We start from the raw sequence: 14124 nt of genomic DNA on the forward strand, positions 1-14124 counted from the left end.
TTCCAACCATTCTTCAACACTCCCAGAACCTTCGCCCCCTTCAACACCATTGTGACTCACTTCCACATCCATTGTTCCATCCGCTGCTAAATCCACTCCCAGATATCTAAAACACTTAACTTCCTCCAGTTTTTCTCAATTCAAACTTATTTATCTATTTTTTTATTTTGCTTTGTCGCTGTCTCCCGTGTTTACGAGGTAGCGCAAGGAAACAGACGAAAGAAATGGCCCAACACACCCCCATACACATGTATATACATACACGTCCACACACGCAAATATACATACCTATACATCTCAATGTACACATATATAAACACACGCAGACACATACATATATACCCATGCACACAATTCCCACTGTCTGCCTTTATTCATTCCCATCGCCACCTCACCACACATGGAATACCATCCCCCTCCCCCCTCATGTGTGCGAGGTAGCGCTAGGAAAAGACAACAAAGGCCCCATTCGTTCACACTCAGTCTCTAGCTGTCATGCAATAATGCCCGAAACCACAGCTCCCTTTCCACATCCAGGCCCCACAGAACTTTCCATGGTTTACCCCAGACGCTTCACATGCCCTGATTCAATCCACTGCCAGCACGTCAACCCCGGTATACCACATCGATCCAATTCACTCTATTCCTTGCCCGCCTTTCACCCTCCTGCATGTTCAGGCCCCGATCACTCAATATCTTTTTCACTCCATCTTTCCACCTCAAATTTGGTCTCCCACTTCTCCTCGTTCCCTCCACCTCCGACACATATATCCTCTTGGTCAATCTTTCCTCACTAATTCTCTCCATGTTCCCAAACCATTTCAAAACACCCTCTTCTGCTCTCTCAACCACGCTCTTTTTATTTCCACACATCTCTCTTACCCTTACATTACTTACTCGATCAAACCGCCTCACACCACACACTGTCCTCAAACATCTCATTTCCAGCACATCCACCCTCCTGTGCACAACTCTATCCATAGCCCACGCCTCGCAACCATACAACATTGTTGGAACCACTATTCCTTCAAACATACCCATTTTTGCTTTCCGAGATAATGTTCTCAAGTTCCATACATTCTTCAAGGCTCCCAGGATTTTCGCCCCCTCCCCCACCCTATGATTCACTTCCGCTTCCATGGTTCCATCCGCTGCCAGATCCACTCCCAGATATCTAAAACACTTTGCTTCCTCCAGTTTTTCTCCATTCAAACTTACCTCCCAATTGACTTGACCCTCAACCCTACTGTACCTAATAACCTTTATATTTACTCTTAACTTTCTTCTTTCACACACTTTACCAAACTCAGTCACCAGCTTCTGCAGTTTCTCACATGAATCAGCCACCAGTGCTGTATCATCAGCGAACAACAACTGACTCACTTCCCAAGCTCTCTCATCCACAACAGACTGCATACTTGCCCCTCTTTCCAAAACTCTTGCATTTACCTCCCTAACAACCCCATCCATAAACAAATTAAACAACCATGGAAACATCACACACCCCTGCCACAAACCTACATTCACTGAGAACCAATCACTTTCCTCTCTTCCTACACGTACACATGCCTTACATCCTCGATAAAAACTTTTCACTGCTTCTAACAACTTGCCTCCCACACCATATATTCTTAATACCTTCCACAGAGCATCTCTATCAACTCTATCATATGCCTTCTCCAGATCCATAAATGCTACATACAAATCCATTTGCCTCCCAATTTACCTCCTAATTTACTTGTCCCTCAACCATACTGAACCAAATAACCTTGCTCTTATTCACATTTACTCTCAGCTTTCTTCTTTAACACACTTTACCAAACTCAGTCACCAGCTTCTGTAGCTTCTCACCCAAATAAGCCACCAGCACTGTATCAAAAGCTAACTTCAACTGATTTACTTCCCAAGCCCTCTCATCCACAACAGACCCCATACGGGCCCCTCTCTCCAAAACCCTTGCATTCACCTCCCTAACAACCCCATCCATAAACAAATTAAACAACCATGGAGACATTATGCACCCCTGCCGCAAACTGACATTCACTGGGAACCAATCACTTTCCTCTCTTCCTACACGAACACATGCCTTACATCCTCGATAAAATCTTTTCACTGCATCAAGCAACTTACTTCCCACACCATATACTCTTAATACCTTCCACAGAGCATCTCTATTAACTCTATCATTTGCCTTCTCCAGATCCATAAATGCCACATACAAAGGCATTTATTTTTCTAAGTATTTCTCTCATACATTCCTCACAGCAAACACCTGATCCACACATCCTCTACCACTTCTGAAACCACAATGCTCTTCCCCAATCTGATGCTCTGTACATGCCTTCACCCTCTCAATCAATACCCTCCCATATAATTTCCCAGGAATACTCAACAAGCTTATGCCTCTGTAATTTGAACACTCACCTTTATCCCTTTTGCCTTTGTACAATGGCAATATGCATGCATTCTGCCAATCCACAGGCACCTCACCATTAGACATACATACAATGAATATCCTCACCAAACAGTCAACAACACAGTCACCACCTTTTTAAATAAATTGCACTGGAATACCATCCAAACCTACTACCTTGCCAGCTTTCATCTTCCACAAAGCTTTCACTAACTCTTCTGTTTAAAAAACCATTCTCCCTGACCCTCTCACTTCACACACCACCTTGGCCAAAACACCCTATATCTGCCACTCTATCATCAAACACATTCAACAAACCTTCAAAATACTCACTCCATCTCCTTCTCACATCACCACTACTTGTTATTGCCTCCCCATTAGCCCCCTTCACCAATGTTCCCATTTGTTCTCTTGTCTTACGCACTTATTTACCTCCTTCAAAAACATCTTATTCTCCCTAAAATTTAACAATACTTTCTAACCATAACTCTCATTTGCCCTCTTTTTCACCCCTTTCACCTTTTTCTTGACCTCCTGACTCTTTCTTTTATACATCTCCCAGTCATTTGCACTATTTCCCTGCAAAAATCGTCCAAATGCCTCTCTCTTCTCTTTCACTAACAATCTTACTTCTTCATCCCACCACTCACTACCCTTTCTAATCTGTCCACCTCCCACCTTTCTCATACCACAGGCATCTTTCACACAAGCCATCACTGCTTCCCTAATACATCCCATTCCTCCCCCACTTCCATTACCTCATTTGCTCTCACCTTTTTCCATTCTACACTCAAACTCTCCTGGCACTTCTTCACACAAGTCTCCTTTCCAAGCTCACTTACTCTCACCACTGACTTCATCCCCACATTCTCTCTTCTCTTCTGAAAACCTCTACAAATCTTCACCTTCGCCTCCACAAGATAATGATCGGACATCACCCAGTTGCTCCTCTCAGCACATTAAAATCCAAAAGTCTCTCTCACACGCCTATCAATCACCACGTAATCCTACTTACATATATATATACTCATGTATATCTCTCTTTTTAAACCAGGTATTCCCAATCACCAGTCCTTTTTCAGAACACAAAACTACAAGCTTTTCACCATTTCCATTTACAACACTGAACACCCCATGTACACCAATTATACCCTTAACTGCTACATTACTTACCTTTGCATTCAAATCACTCATCACTATAACTTGGTCTCATGCATCAAAGCTGCTAACACACTCATTCCCAGCTCCAAAAATACTTGCCTCTCATGATCTTCTCATGACCAGGTGCATAGGCACCACCAACAATCAACCATCTCTCTCCATCCACTTTCAGTTTTACCCATATCAATCTAGAGTTTACACACCCCTGCCACAAACCGACATTCACTGGGAACCAATCACTCTCCTCTCCTCCTACTCATACACATTTCTTACATCCTTGGTAAAACTTTTCACTGCTTCTAGCAACTTACCTCCCACACCATATACTCCTAAGACCCTCCACAAAGCATCTCTCTCAAACCTATTATATGCCTTCTCCAGATCCATAAATGCTACATACAAATCCATCTGTTTTTCTAGGTATTTCTCACATGCATTCTTCAAAGCAAACACCTGATCCATACATCCTCTACCACTCCTGAAACCACACTGCTCTTCTCCAGTCTGATACTCTATACATGCCTTCTCCCTCTCAATCAATACCCTCCCATATAATTTCCCAGAAATACTCAACAAACTTATGCCTCTGTAATTTGAACACTCATCTTAATCCCCTTTGCCTTTGTACAATGGCACTATGCATGCATTCTGCCAATCCTCAGGCACTCCACCATGGTCCACAATGAATATGCTTACCAACTAATCAACAACAGAATCACCCTTTTTTAATAAATTCCACTGCAATACCATCCAAACCCGCTACCTTGCCAGATTCAATCTTCTGGAAATCTTTCATTATAATATTCTTTTCTACTTCACTAAGCATCTGCTATATGGAATTAAACTGCTGGGATTCAAGACATGATTCAAAACATGTAATGCATCTAAATAACCACAAAGGAACATAATGAATGACGAATCAAATCTATCAAGCACAACTGATATACTTGGAAAAAACTAATATTCAGATGAATTAAACATAAAAATGTTGTTTATAACTGCTCTTCAAAGATGCTCTTTCATTTGAAATACTGATATGATAACTGGAATCTACCTTGACATTTCCTGTCATGGCAGTGTCATTATATGAAGCTAAGCAACAAACAAGAAGCATCAGCAACCAGCCTTAGAGTGGCTGCCAAAGTGAGGGACCAACAGGAAATCCACTGCACACCTAAAGCCATCTGAAAAGGCATCCCCATGTACTGAAAGAACTTGCTTCTGAATGTGAACCTGTGCTTGCTTGACTGCTTTGATTTTGACTGAAAACCATAACTTTTCCTTCTTGGAAGCACGTGTGGCATATTTCATCCCTAAGAAGAGTTAATGTTCTAACCCCTCTATCATCCTGTTGCTTTGACTTTTACTATTTCCAAAGTCTTTCAATCCCTTCTCAACTCACATATCCTCAGACATCTTGAATCTCAAAGTCTCTGAGAACCAGAATGGCTTCTGTAAGGCAAGATCCAGTGGTAGTATTCTTTCCTATCTTACTAATCTGGTCATTATTCCTGAAAGATCTTGGGGAATCCTATGTAGCTGCCCTTGATATAACCAAAGTTTTTGACAAGGTATGTCACTGGGGTGTCATTTTTAAGCTCATCTTCCTCAACTGATCCCTTATATCTAGCTCCTCACTGGCTGATCTACCTCTGTAGTTGTTGATGGATCAGCCTCACCCCACTTTTTCTGAGTAACAGCTGTGTGCCTAAAGGTTCTGTCTTATCTCTTACACCTCTCCCCTTTTTTTATCAATGATTTCTTTCCTTCTGCAGAAAACAAAAGTAATCATATGCAGATGACTCAAAACTGTATTCCTCCATGTCCATCAAATCTGCTCTTTCTTTCACTTGATCTGCATTTTGACATAACTTCCTTAATACTCTTTAATTGCACAAGATATTTCAGTAGGGCAGATGAAATATGGTTCAGTATAATGCCTCTACAACCCAGTTTATGCGATCTTTCCATAAAATATTCCTCACACCTTTCCTTTCTTCTTTCATGGATCTGAAATTCCACCTTTTGACTCAATAACCATACTCAGTATTACTATATCATCCATACTGTCTTGGAAACCTCATATTATAGAAATTGCTAAGTCTGCCTCTCAGAAACTGGTGTCCTGCTTAGATACAAAAATTACTTTTCTTTCAAACAGTTTCTCCAATTATGAAGGGTCTTGGGATATACTGAAACAGCATTTGTAGCATTGTACTAATGAGTGACATCCAGAGAACAGACATGAAAGTGTGACGTGTTTATCTGGGGAAAGGGATTTCTGATGGGTATATATCTGGTGGGGAGGAGTTAAAGACTGAGATGGGAAGACAGTCAGTCAGAGCTTGTCAGGCTATTATAATCTGTAGGAGATTATCAGAGCTATGTTTGTTGTGTGTGTGTGTGTGTGTGTGTGTGTGTGTGTGTGTGTGTGTGTGTGGGGGGGGGGGGGGGGGGGGATGTGAGTAGAGGTTACTGGAGGGTTAAGGCAGGGTAAGCTTTTTTTTCTACTTGGGGTTGGTGGTGAGTTACAGAGGTTCAGGTGGGAGGGACCTAATGTTGTCACTTAGAATCGAGTGCTGGGCATTTTGAAATGTGGATGTAAATGGAGGATCTCTTTTCACTGTGAAGGTGTTAAGTGTTTGTGGTTGCCAGGCAATGAGTGATTGTTCTGAGTGCACTATTTTGTGTGCTTTGCAGTTTAGTTATATATTCTTTTGAAGGAGTGGAAGGCTAGGCAGGTAAGGCATAGTTTAGTGGAGTGGATGAATTGTTTGTACAAATCTGGTGCCAGTCAGTGTCTGTGTGTTGCTATGTGTTGATGTTATTGGTGTGGGAAGTGAATGTCATGTATGTGTCATTTATAATGCTTAGTATGGTTGGTGTATTGGTCAGTGTGAGAGACTGTCCATTCAAGGTGACTTGAGGGTGTGAGCTGGATTCATGTATGGCTGGGGTTACAAACATGACTGAAGACTTCTGAGGTGATGCATGTATTCTGGTTTGGTTGAGTAAGTGTTTCGACTATGTCATGCAGTGCTACAAGTTTGATATCCCTAATATGGTGTCAGGGTATTGTGACATGACTGTGAGGTTGTCTGCATATGAAAGGATAATGTTGAAGTTTGCCTGAGGTAATCCAAGGTTGCGTGGGAAGCGACTGAGGAGAGTTGTAGAAATAACTGCTCCTTAAGGAACTCCGTTGAAGAGTCTAAGAGTTTTAGAGGTAAAGCCATTGCGAATGACTCTGGTATGGGAGAAGGCTAAGAAGTTAGCCAAGCACTCTTTGCCACTGTTGTGGAGGATGGAGTCTCCTGTTTTTTGTCTGAGGATGAGTAGAGGGACAGTGTCAAATAGTTTGTTGGTGTCTACTGCCACTATTACTGCAGGAAAGGATTGTGGATGGTTAAAACCATCTAGAACATGGAAGAGGTCAGTGTGTGGTGTGGTGGTCAAAGATTTTGGTCTGAAACCATGTTGTATGGATGAGAGTGGGATGTTTTGTTTGATTCTCTTATTGATCAATATTTCAGAGTTTGGATACTGATGATATATGTGACACAGAATAAAAAAAATGGGTGGTTTGGAGAGAGTTTTAAGACTGGCACTGTGTTGGCTAGTTTCCTTAAGTTAGGGATTTTGTTGTGTAGCCAAGAGAAGTTGAAGATATCTATAATTGTCTGGACTGCAAATGGGCCACTGTTTTATGTGAATGTTCAGTATGTATTCAGTGATTGTAGCAAGCGAGTTTTCAAGGTTTTCCTTGCACTGTTTGTATCTATGGGAGTGAAGGACAGGCAGGCAGCTAATTTGAATGCATTTTGTGTACATTTTTCATGACTTTCCTGTATAGAGGTGAGGTTGGTTTGTGGCTGATTTTTGAGAAGTGTCCCATGAGTATGTTTGTGTTCATTTGGACTGGTGTGATAAGAGCGAATTCCTGTTGACAATTCATCTGCAGTTATGGATGACAATCTTAAAAATTCTTAAATAAAATGTTAAACTCTAACAATGTGCACCTTCATCTCCAAAGCAATTTAGAAACCACAGCTAATTCACTTGTAACTACAAAGGCAGAAAACCATGAGTAATCATTTTAGTTAACACTCCTTCAGCAGAGCCACAATCCTATTGCTCAGGTCATGGCAAGAGGTAATCTCTCACTGCTAACCTGAACTGATAAGCTGACTGATGATCTCCTCCATAGATGTACGCTCTCCCAACGTAGTCCCAGTGACAAGTGTTGACAAGTTACGTACTATATGCAAAGCCCGTGTTCTAGAAGGGAAAATAAATGCATTAAGTTCTTTCTAAAGGATGGTATATTAATAGAATAATAGAAAATCAGGATGTCTCAAGAAAAACAAATCAAAATTGAAAAAAAAAAAGCTATTCTGGAAAGAGGTGAATACAAGCAGATTAGAGGTTTGGATAATGCTAACAACTCAGTTGAGGTTTGTATGAGAAGGAGGGAACACTTTAAAGAACTGTCTGGAAGTGATGATTAAAGGGAAGTGTTTACTGGTACAGTGGAAATAGAAGTATGAAGAGAGAAAAACAGGTATATGGGATAGAAAGATATAACAAAAGAGCAAGTAGGAAATGCAATAAAGCTCTCAAAAAATGAAAACTCTGAGAGAGTAGATGGGAGAATGAGCAAAATGGTTAGAAACAAAGGCAAAGTTCCTGTGGATAGAGTAAAGACAATAACTGTCTAACTGTATAAAGGAAAAGGGAGTTAAAATGAATGTCAGAATTACTGAGGAATAAGTCTCCTTGGTGTAGTTTATAAGGTATATGATAAGATGGTGGGGTACTATGTAAAAAGGATTTGTGAAACTCTTGTTGGACAGGAACAACATGGATTTTTGAAGGGAAGAGGGTGTTGATGTAGATCAGATTTTTGTACATAAAAAAGTAGCAAAAATAGTTTTATAGAGAAAGAAAGTATATGGAAGACACATGGAAAAGGCATATGATAAGTATGATAGGAAGATAATTTGGAAAACTGGTATATGCTTTTGGAGCTTTTATGATACTTGTTAAGAGAATGTAAGGATATGAGTAAATGCTGTGGAAAGAAATGTCAGTATGACTTGGCTGTATGATGGCATTTTGTTCAATATCTTTTGAGGATGGGAAAATGTGTACTTTGTAACCAGGGAGAAACATATTGGAAACTGCCACATATGTTTTATGCAGATGGTGATATTATTAGCACATAAGAAGATTTGGATAGAGCAGTGGGTTCTTTCAATGAAGTGACTAAGAGGATGCTGAAATTTAATGTGAGTAAAAGTATAATGTAAGAGTATTAGTGAAAGAGAAGAGAGAGGCATTTGGACGATTTTTGCAGGGAAAAAATGCAATTGAGTGGGAGATGTATAAAAGAAAGAGACAGGAGGTCAAGAGAAAGGTGCAAGAGGTGAAAAAAAGGGCAAATGAGAGTTGGGGTGAGAGAGTATCATTAAATTTTAGGGAGAATAAAAAGATGTTCTGGAAGGAGGTAAATAAAGTGCGTAAGACAAGGGAGCAAATGGGAACTTCAGTGAAGGGCGCAAATGGGGAGGTGATAACAAGTAGTGGTGATGTGAGAAGGAGATGGAGTGAGTATTTCGAAGGTTTGTTGAATGTGTTTGATGATAGAGTGGCAGATATAGGGTGTTTTGGTCGAGGTGGTGTGCAAAGTGAGAGGGTTAGGGAAAATGATTTGGTAAACAGAGAAGAGGTAGTGAAATCTTTGCGGAAGATGAAAGCCGGCAAGGCAGCAGGTTTGGATGGTATTGCAGTGGAATTTATTAAAAAAGGGGGTGACTGTATTGCTGACTGGTTGGTAAGGTTATTTAATGTATGTATGACTCATGGTGAGGTGCCTGAGGATTGGCGGAATGCGTGCATAGTGCCATTGTACAAAGGCAAAGGGGATAAGAGTGAGTGCTCAAATTACAGAGGTATAAGTTTCTTGAGTATTCCTGGTAAATTATATGGGAGGGTATTGATTGAGAGGGTGAAGGCATGTACAGAGCATCAGATTGGGGAAGAGCAGTGTGGTTTCAGAAGTGGTAGAGGATGTGTGGATCAGGTGTTTGCTTTGAAGAATGTATGTGAGAAATACTTAGAAAAGCAAATGGATTTGTACGTAGCATTTATGGATCTGGAGAAGGCATATAATAGAGTTGATAGAGATGCTCTGTGGAAGGTATTAAGAATATGGTGTGGGAGGAAAGTTGTTAGAAGCAGTGAAAAGTTTTTATCGAGGATGTAAGGCATGTGTACGTGTAGGAAGAGAGGAAAGTGATTGGTTCTCAGTGAATGTAGGTTTGCGGCAGGGGTGTGTGATGTCTCCATGGCTGTTTAATTTGTTTATGGATGGGGTTGTTAGGGAGGTAAATGCAAGAGTTCTGGAAAGAGGGGCAAGTATGAAGTCTGTTGGGGATGAGAGAGCTTGGGAAGTGAGTCAGTTGTTGTTTGCTGATGACACAGCGCTGGTGGCTGATTCATGTGAGAAACTGCAGAAGCTGGTGACTGAGTTTGGTAAAGTGTGTGGAAGAAGAAAGTTAAGAGTAAATGTGAATAAGAGCAAGGTTATTAGGTACAGTAGGGTTGAGGGTCAAGTCAATTGGGAGGTGAGTTTGAATGGAGAAAAACTGGAGGAAGTGAAGTGTTTTAGATATCTGGGAGTGGATCTGGCAGCGGATGGAACCATGGAAGCGGAAGTGGATCATAGGGTGGGGGAGGGGGCGAAAATTCTGGGGGCCTTGAAGAATGTGTGGAAGTCGAGAACATTATCTCGGAAAGCAAAAATGGGTATGTTTGAAGGAATAGTGGTTCCAACAATGTTGTATGGTTGCGAGGCGTGGGCTATGGATAGAGTTGTGTGCAGGATGTTGGATGTGCTGGAAATGAGATGTTTGAGGACAATGTGTGGTGTGAGGTGGTTTGATCGAGTGAGTAACGTAAGAGTAAGAGAGATGTGTGGAAATAAAAAGAGCGTGGTTGAGAGAGCAGAAGAGGGTGTTTTGAAGTGGTTTGGGCACATGGAGAGAATGAGTGAGGAAAGACTGACCAAGAGGATATATGTGTCGGAGGTGGAGGGAACAAGGAGAAGAGGGAGACCAAATTGGAGATGGAAAGATGGAGTGAAAAAGATTTTGTGTGATCGGGGCCTGAACATGCAAGAGGGTGAAAGGAGGGCAAGGAATAGAGTGAATTGGAGCGATGTGGTATACCGGGGCTGACGTGCTGTCAGTGGATTGAATCAAGGCATGTGAAGTGTCTGGGGTAAACCATGGAAAGCTGTGTAGGTATGTATATTTGCGTGTGTGGACGTATGTATATACATGTGTATGGGGGGGGTTGGGCCATTTCTTTCGTCTGTTTCCTTGCGCTACCTCGCAAACGCGGGAGACAGCGACAAAGTATAAAAAAAAAAAAAAGTATGATGCAAATTTTGAAAAGAAAGGAAGGTCATTTTTCAAGAGTGTTTGCTTAGTGAATAACTGTAAGTTTTAGATGAGTTTAAATATATGAGAAGCGTGGGAGGTGGGTTGATTAGAAAGGGTAGTGAGTGGTGGGATGAAGAAGTAAGATTATTAGTGAAAGAGAAGAGAGAGGCATTTGGACGACTTTTGCAGGGAAAAAATGCAAATGAGTGGGAGAGGTATAAAAGAAAGAGGCAGGAGGTCAAGAGAAAGGTGCAAGAAGAGAAAAAGAGGGCAAGTGAGAGATGGGGAGAGAGAGTATCATTAAATTTTAGGGAGAATAAAAAGATGTCTTGGAAGGAGGTAAATAAAGTGCATAAGACAAGGGAGCAAATGGGAACTTCAGTGAAGGGGGCTAATGGGAAGGTGATAACAAGTAGTGGTGATGTGAGAAGGAGATGGAGTGAGTATTTTGAAGGTTTGTGGAATGTTTTTGAGGACAGAGAGGCAGATATAGGGTGTTTTGGTCGAGGTGTTGTGCAAAGTGAGAGGGTTAAGGAAAATGATTTGGTAAACAGAGAAGAGGTAGTAAAAGCTTTACGAAAGATGAAAGCCGGAAAGGCAGCAGGTTTGGATGGTATTGCAGTGGAATTTATTAAAAAAGGGGGTGACTGTATTGTTGACTGGTTGGTAAGGTTATTTAATGTATGTATGATTCATGGTGAGGTGCCTGTGGATTGGCGGAATGCTTGCATAGTGCCATTGTGTAAAGGCAAAGGGGATAAGAGTGAGTGCTCAAATTACAGAGGTATAAGTTTGTTGAGTATTCCTGGTAAATTATATGGGAGGATATTGATTGAGAAGGTGAAGTCATGTACAGAGCATCAGACTCGGGAAGAGCAGTGTGCTTTCAGAAGTGGTAGAGGATGTGTGGATCAGGTGTTTGCTTTGAAGAATGTATGTGAGAAATACTTAGTAAAGCAAATGGATGTGTATGTAGCATTTATGGATCTGGATAAGGCATATGATAGAGTTGATAGAGATGCTCTGTGGAAGGTATTAAGAATATATGGTGTGGGAAGCAAGTTATTAGAAGGAGTGAATGTAGGTTTGCGGTAGGGGTGTGTGAGGTCTCCATGGTTGTTTAATTTTTTTTATGGATGGGGTTGTTAGGGAGGTGAATGCAAGAGTTTTGGAAAGAGGGGCAAGTATGCAGTCTGTTGGGGATGAGAGAGCTTGGGAAGTGAGTCAGTTGTTGTTCGCTGATGATACAGCGCTGGTGGCTGATTCATGTGAGAAAATGCAGAAACTGGTGACTGAGTTTGGTAAAGTGTGTGAAAGAAGAAAGTTAAGAGTAAATGTGAATAAGAGCAAGGTTATTAGGTACAGTAGGGTTGAGGGTCAAGTCTATTGGGAGGCAAGTTTGAATGGAGAAAAACTGGAGGAAGTAAAGAGTTTTAGATATCTGGGAGTGGATCTGGCAGTGGATGGAACCATGGAAGCGGAAGTGAATCATAGGGCGGGGGAGGGGGCGAAAATTCTGGGAGCCTTAAAGAATGTGTGGAAGTCGAGAACATTATCTCCGAAAGCAAAAATGGGTATGTTTGAAGGAATAGTGCTTCCAACAATGTTGTTTGTTTATGGATGGGGTTGTTAGGGAGGTGAATGCAAGAGTTTTGGAAAGAGGGGCAAGTATGAAGTCTGTTGGGGATGAGAGAGCTTGGGAAGTGAGTCAGTTGTTGTTCGCTGATGATACAGCGCTGGTGGCTGATTCATGTGAGAAACTGCAGAAGCTGGTGACTGAGTTTGGTAAAGTGTGTGAAAGAAGATAGTTTAGAGTAAATGTGAATAAGAGTAAGGTTATTAGGTACAGTAGGGTTGAGGGTCAAGGCAATTGGGAGGTAAGTTTGAATGGAGAAAAACTGGAGGAAGTAAAGTGTTTTAGATATCTGGGAGTGGATCTGGCAGCGGATGGAACCATGGAAGCGGAAGTGGATCAAAGGGTGGGGGAGGGGGCGAAAATCCTGGGAGCCTTGAAGAATGTGTGGAAGTCGAGAACATTATCTCGGAAAGCAAAAATGGGTATGTTTGAAGGAATAGTGGTTCCAACAATGTTGTATGGTTGCGAGGCGTGGGCTATGGATAGAGTTGTGCGCAGGAGGATGGATGTGCTGGAAATGAGATGTCTGAGGACAATGTGTGGTGTGAGGTGGTTTGATCGAGTAAGTATCGTAAGGGTAAGAGAGATGTGTGGAAATAAAAAGAGCGTGGTTGAGAGAGCAGAAGAGGGTGTTTTGAAATGGTTTGGGCACATGGAGAGAATGAGTGAGGAAAGATTGACCAAGAGGATATATGTGTCGAAGGTGGAGGGAACAAGGAGAAGTGGAAGACCAAATTGGAGGTGGAAAGATGGAGTGAAAAAGATTTTGTGTGATCGGGGCCTGAACATGCAGGAGGGTGAAAGGAGGGCAAGGAATAGAGTGAATTGGATCGATGTGGTATACCGGGGTTGACGTGCTGTCAGTGGATTGAATCAGGGCATGTGAAGCGTCTGGGATAAATCATGGAAAGCTGTGTAGGTATGTATATTTGCGTGTGTGGAAGTATGTATATACATGTGTATGGGGGTGGGTTGGGCCATTTCTTTCGTCTGTTTCCTTGCGCTACCTCGCAAACGCGGGAGACAGCGACAAAGCAAAAAAAAAAAAATATATATACATATATATACAACTGTACATATTCATACTTGGTTGCCTTCATCCACTCCTGGAGCCATCCTGTCCCACAGGAAACAGTATTGCTACCCACTCCCCCTTCAGCAGGGTAGGACCAGGAAAACAGACAAGAAAAAAAAAAAAACCACATTTGTTCACACTCAGTCTCTAGCTGTCATGTGTAATGCACAAAAAACACAGCTCCCTATCAACATCCAGGCTCCACAGACCTTTCCATGATTTATCCCAGACATTTCACATGTTCTGGTTCAGTCCACTGACAGCACGTCGACCCTGGTATAACACACGATTCCATATTACTCTATTCCTTGCACACCTCTCACTCTCCCGTATGTTCAGGCCTTGATCGTTCAAAATCTTTTTCACTTCACTTTTTCATCTTCCACCTCCAATA

General features: G+C 41.7%; 1 protein-coding gene across 1 annotated transcript in view; it reads right to left on the reverse strand.

Moving 5' to 3' along the window:
* LOC139755260 (condensin complex subunit 1-like) overlaps positions 1-14124 on the reverse strand; it is a 549693-nt gene that overhangs the window by 277535 nt on the left and 258034 nt on the right. Inside the window, exon 15 of the mRNA XM_071673408.1 lies at positions 7746-7852. Coding sequence (XP_071529509.1) covers positions 7746-7852 — 107 coding nt within the window. The remainder of the gene's footprint in view (positions 1-7745; positions 7853-14124) is intronic.

Source organism: Panulirus ornatus, chromosome 1 (genome assembly GCF_036320965.1).
Source record: "Panulirus ornatus isolate Po-2019 chromosome 1, ASM3632096v1, whole genome shotgun sequence".
Taxonomy (NCBI): Eukaryota; Metazoa; Arthropoda; class Malacostraca; order Decapoda; family Palinuridae; genus Panulirus; species Panulirus ornatus.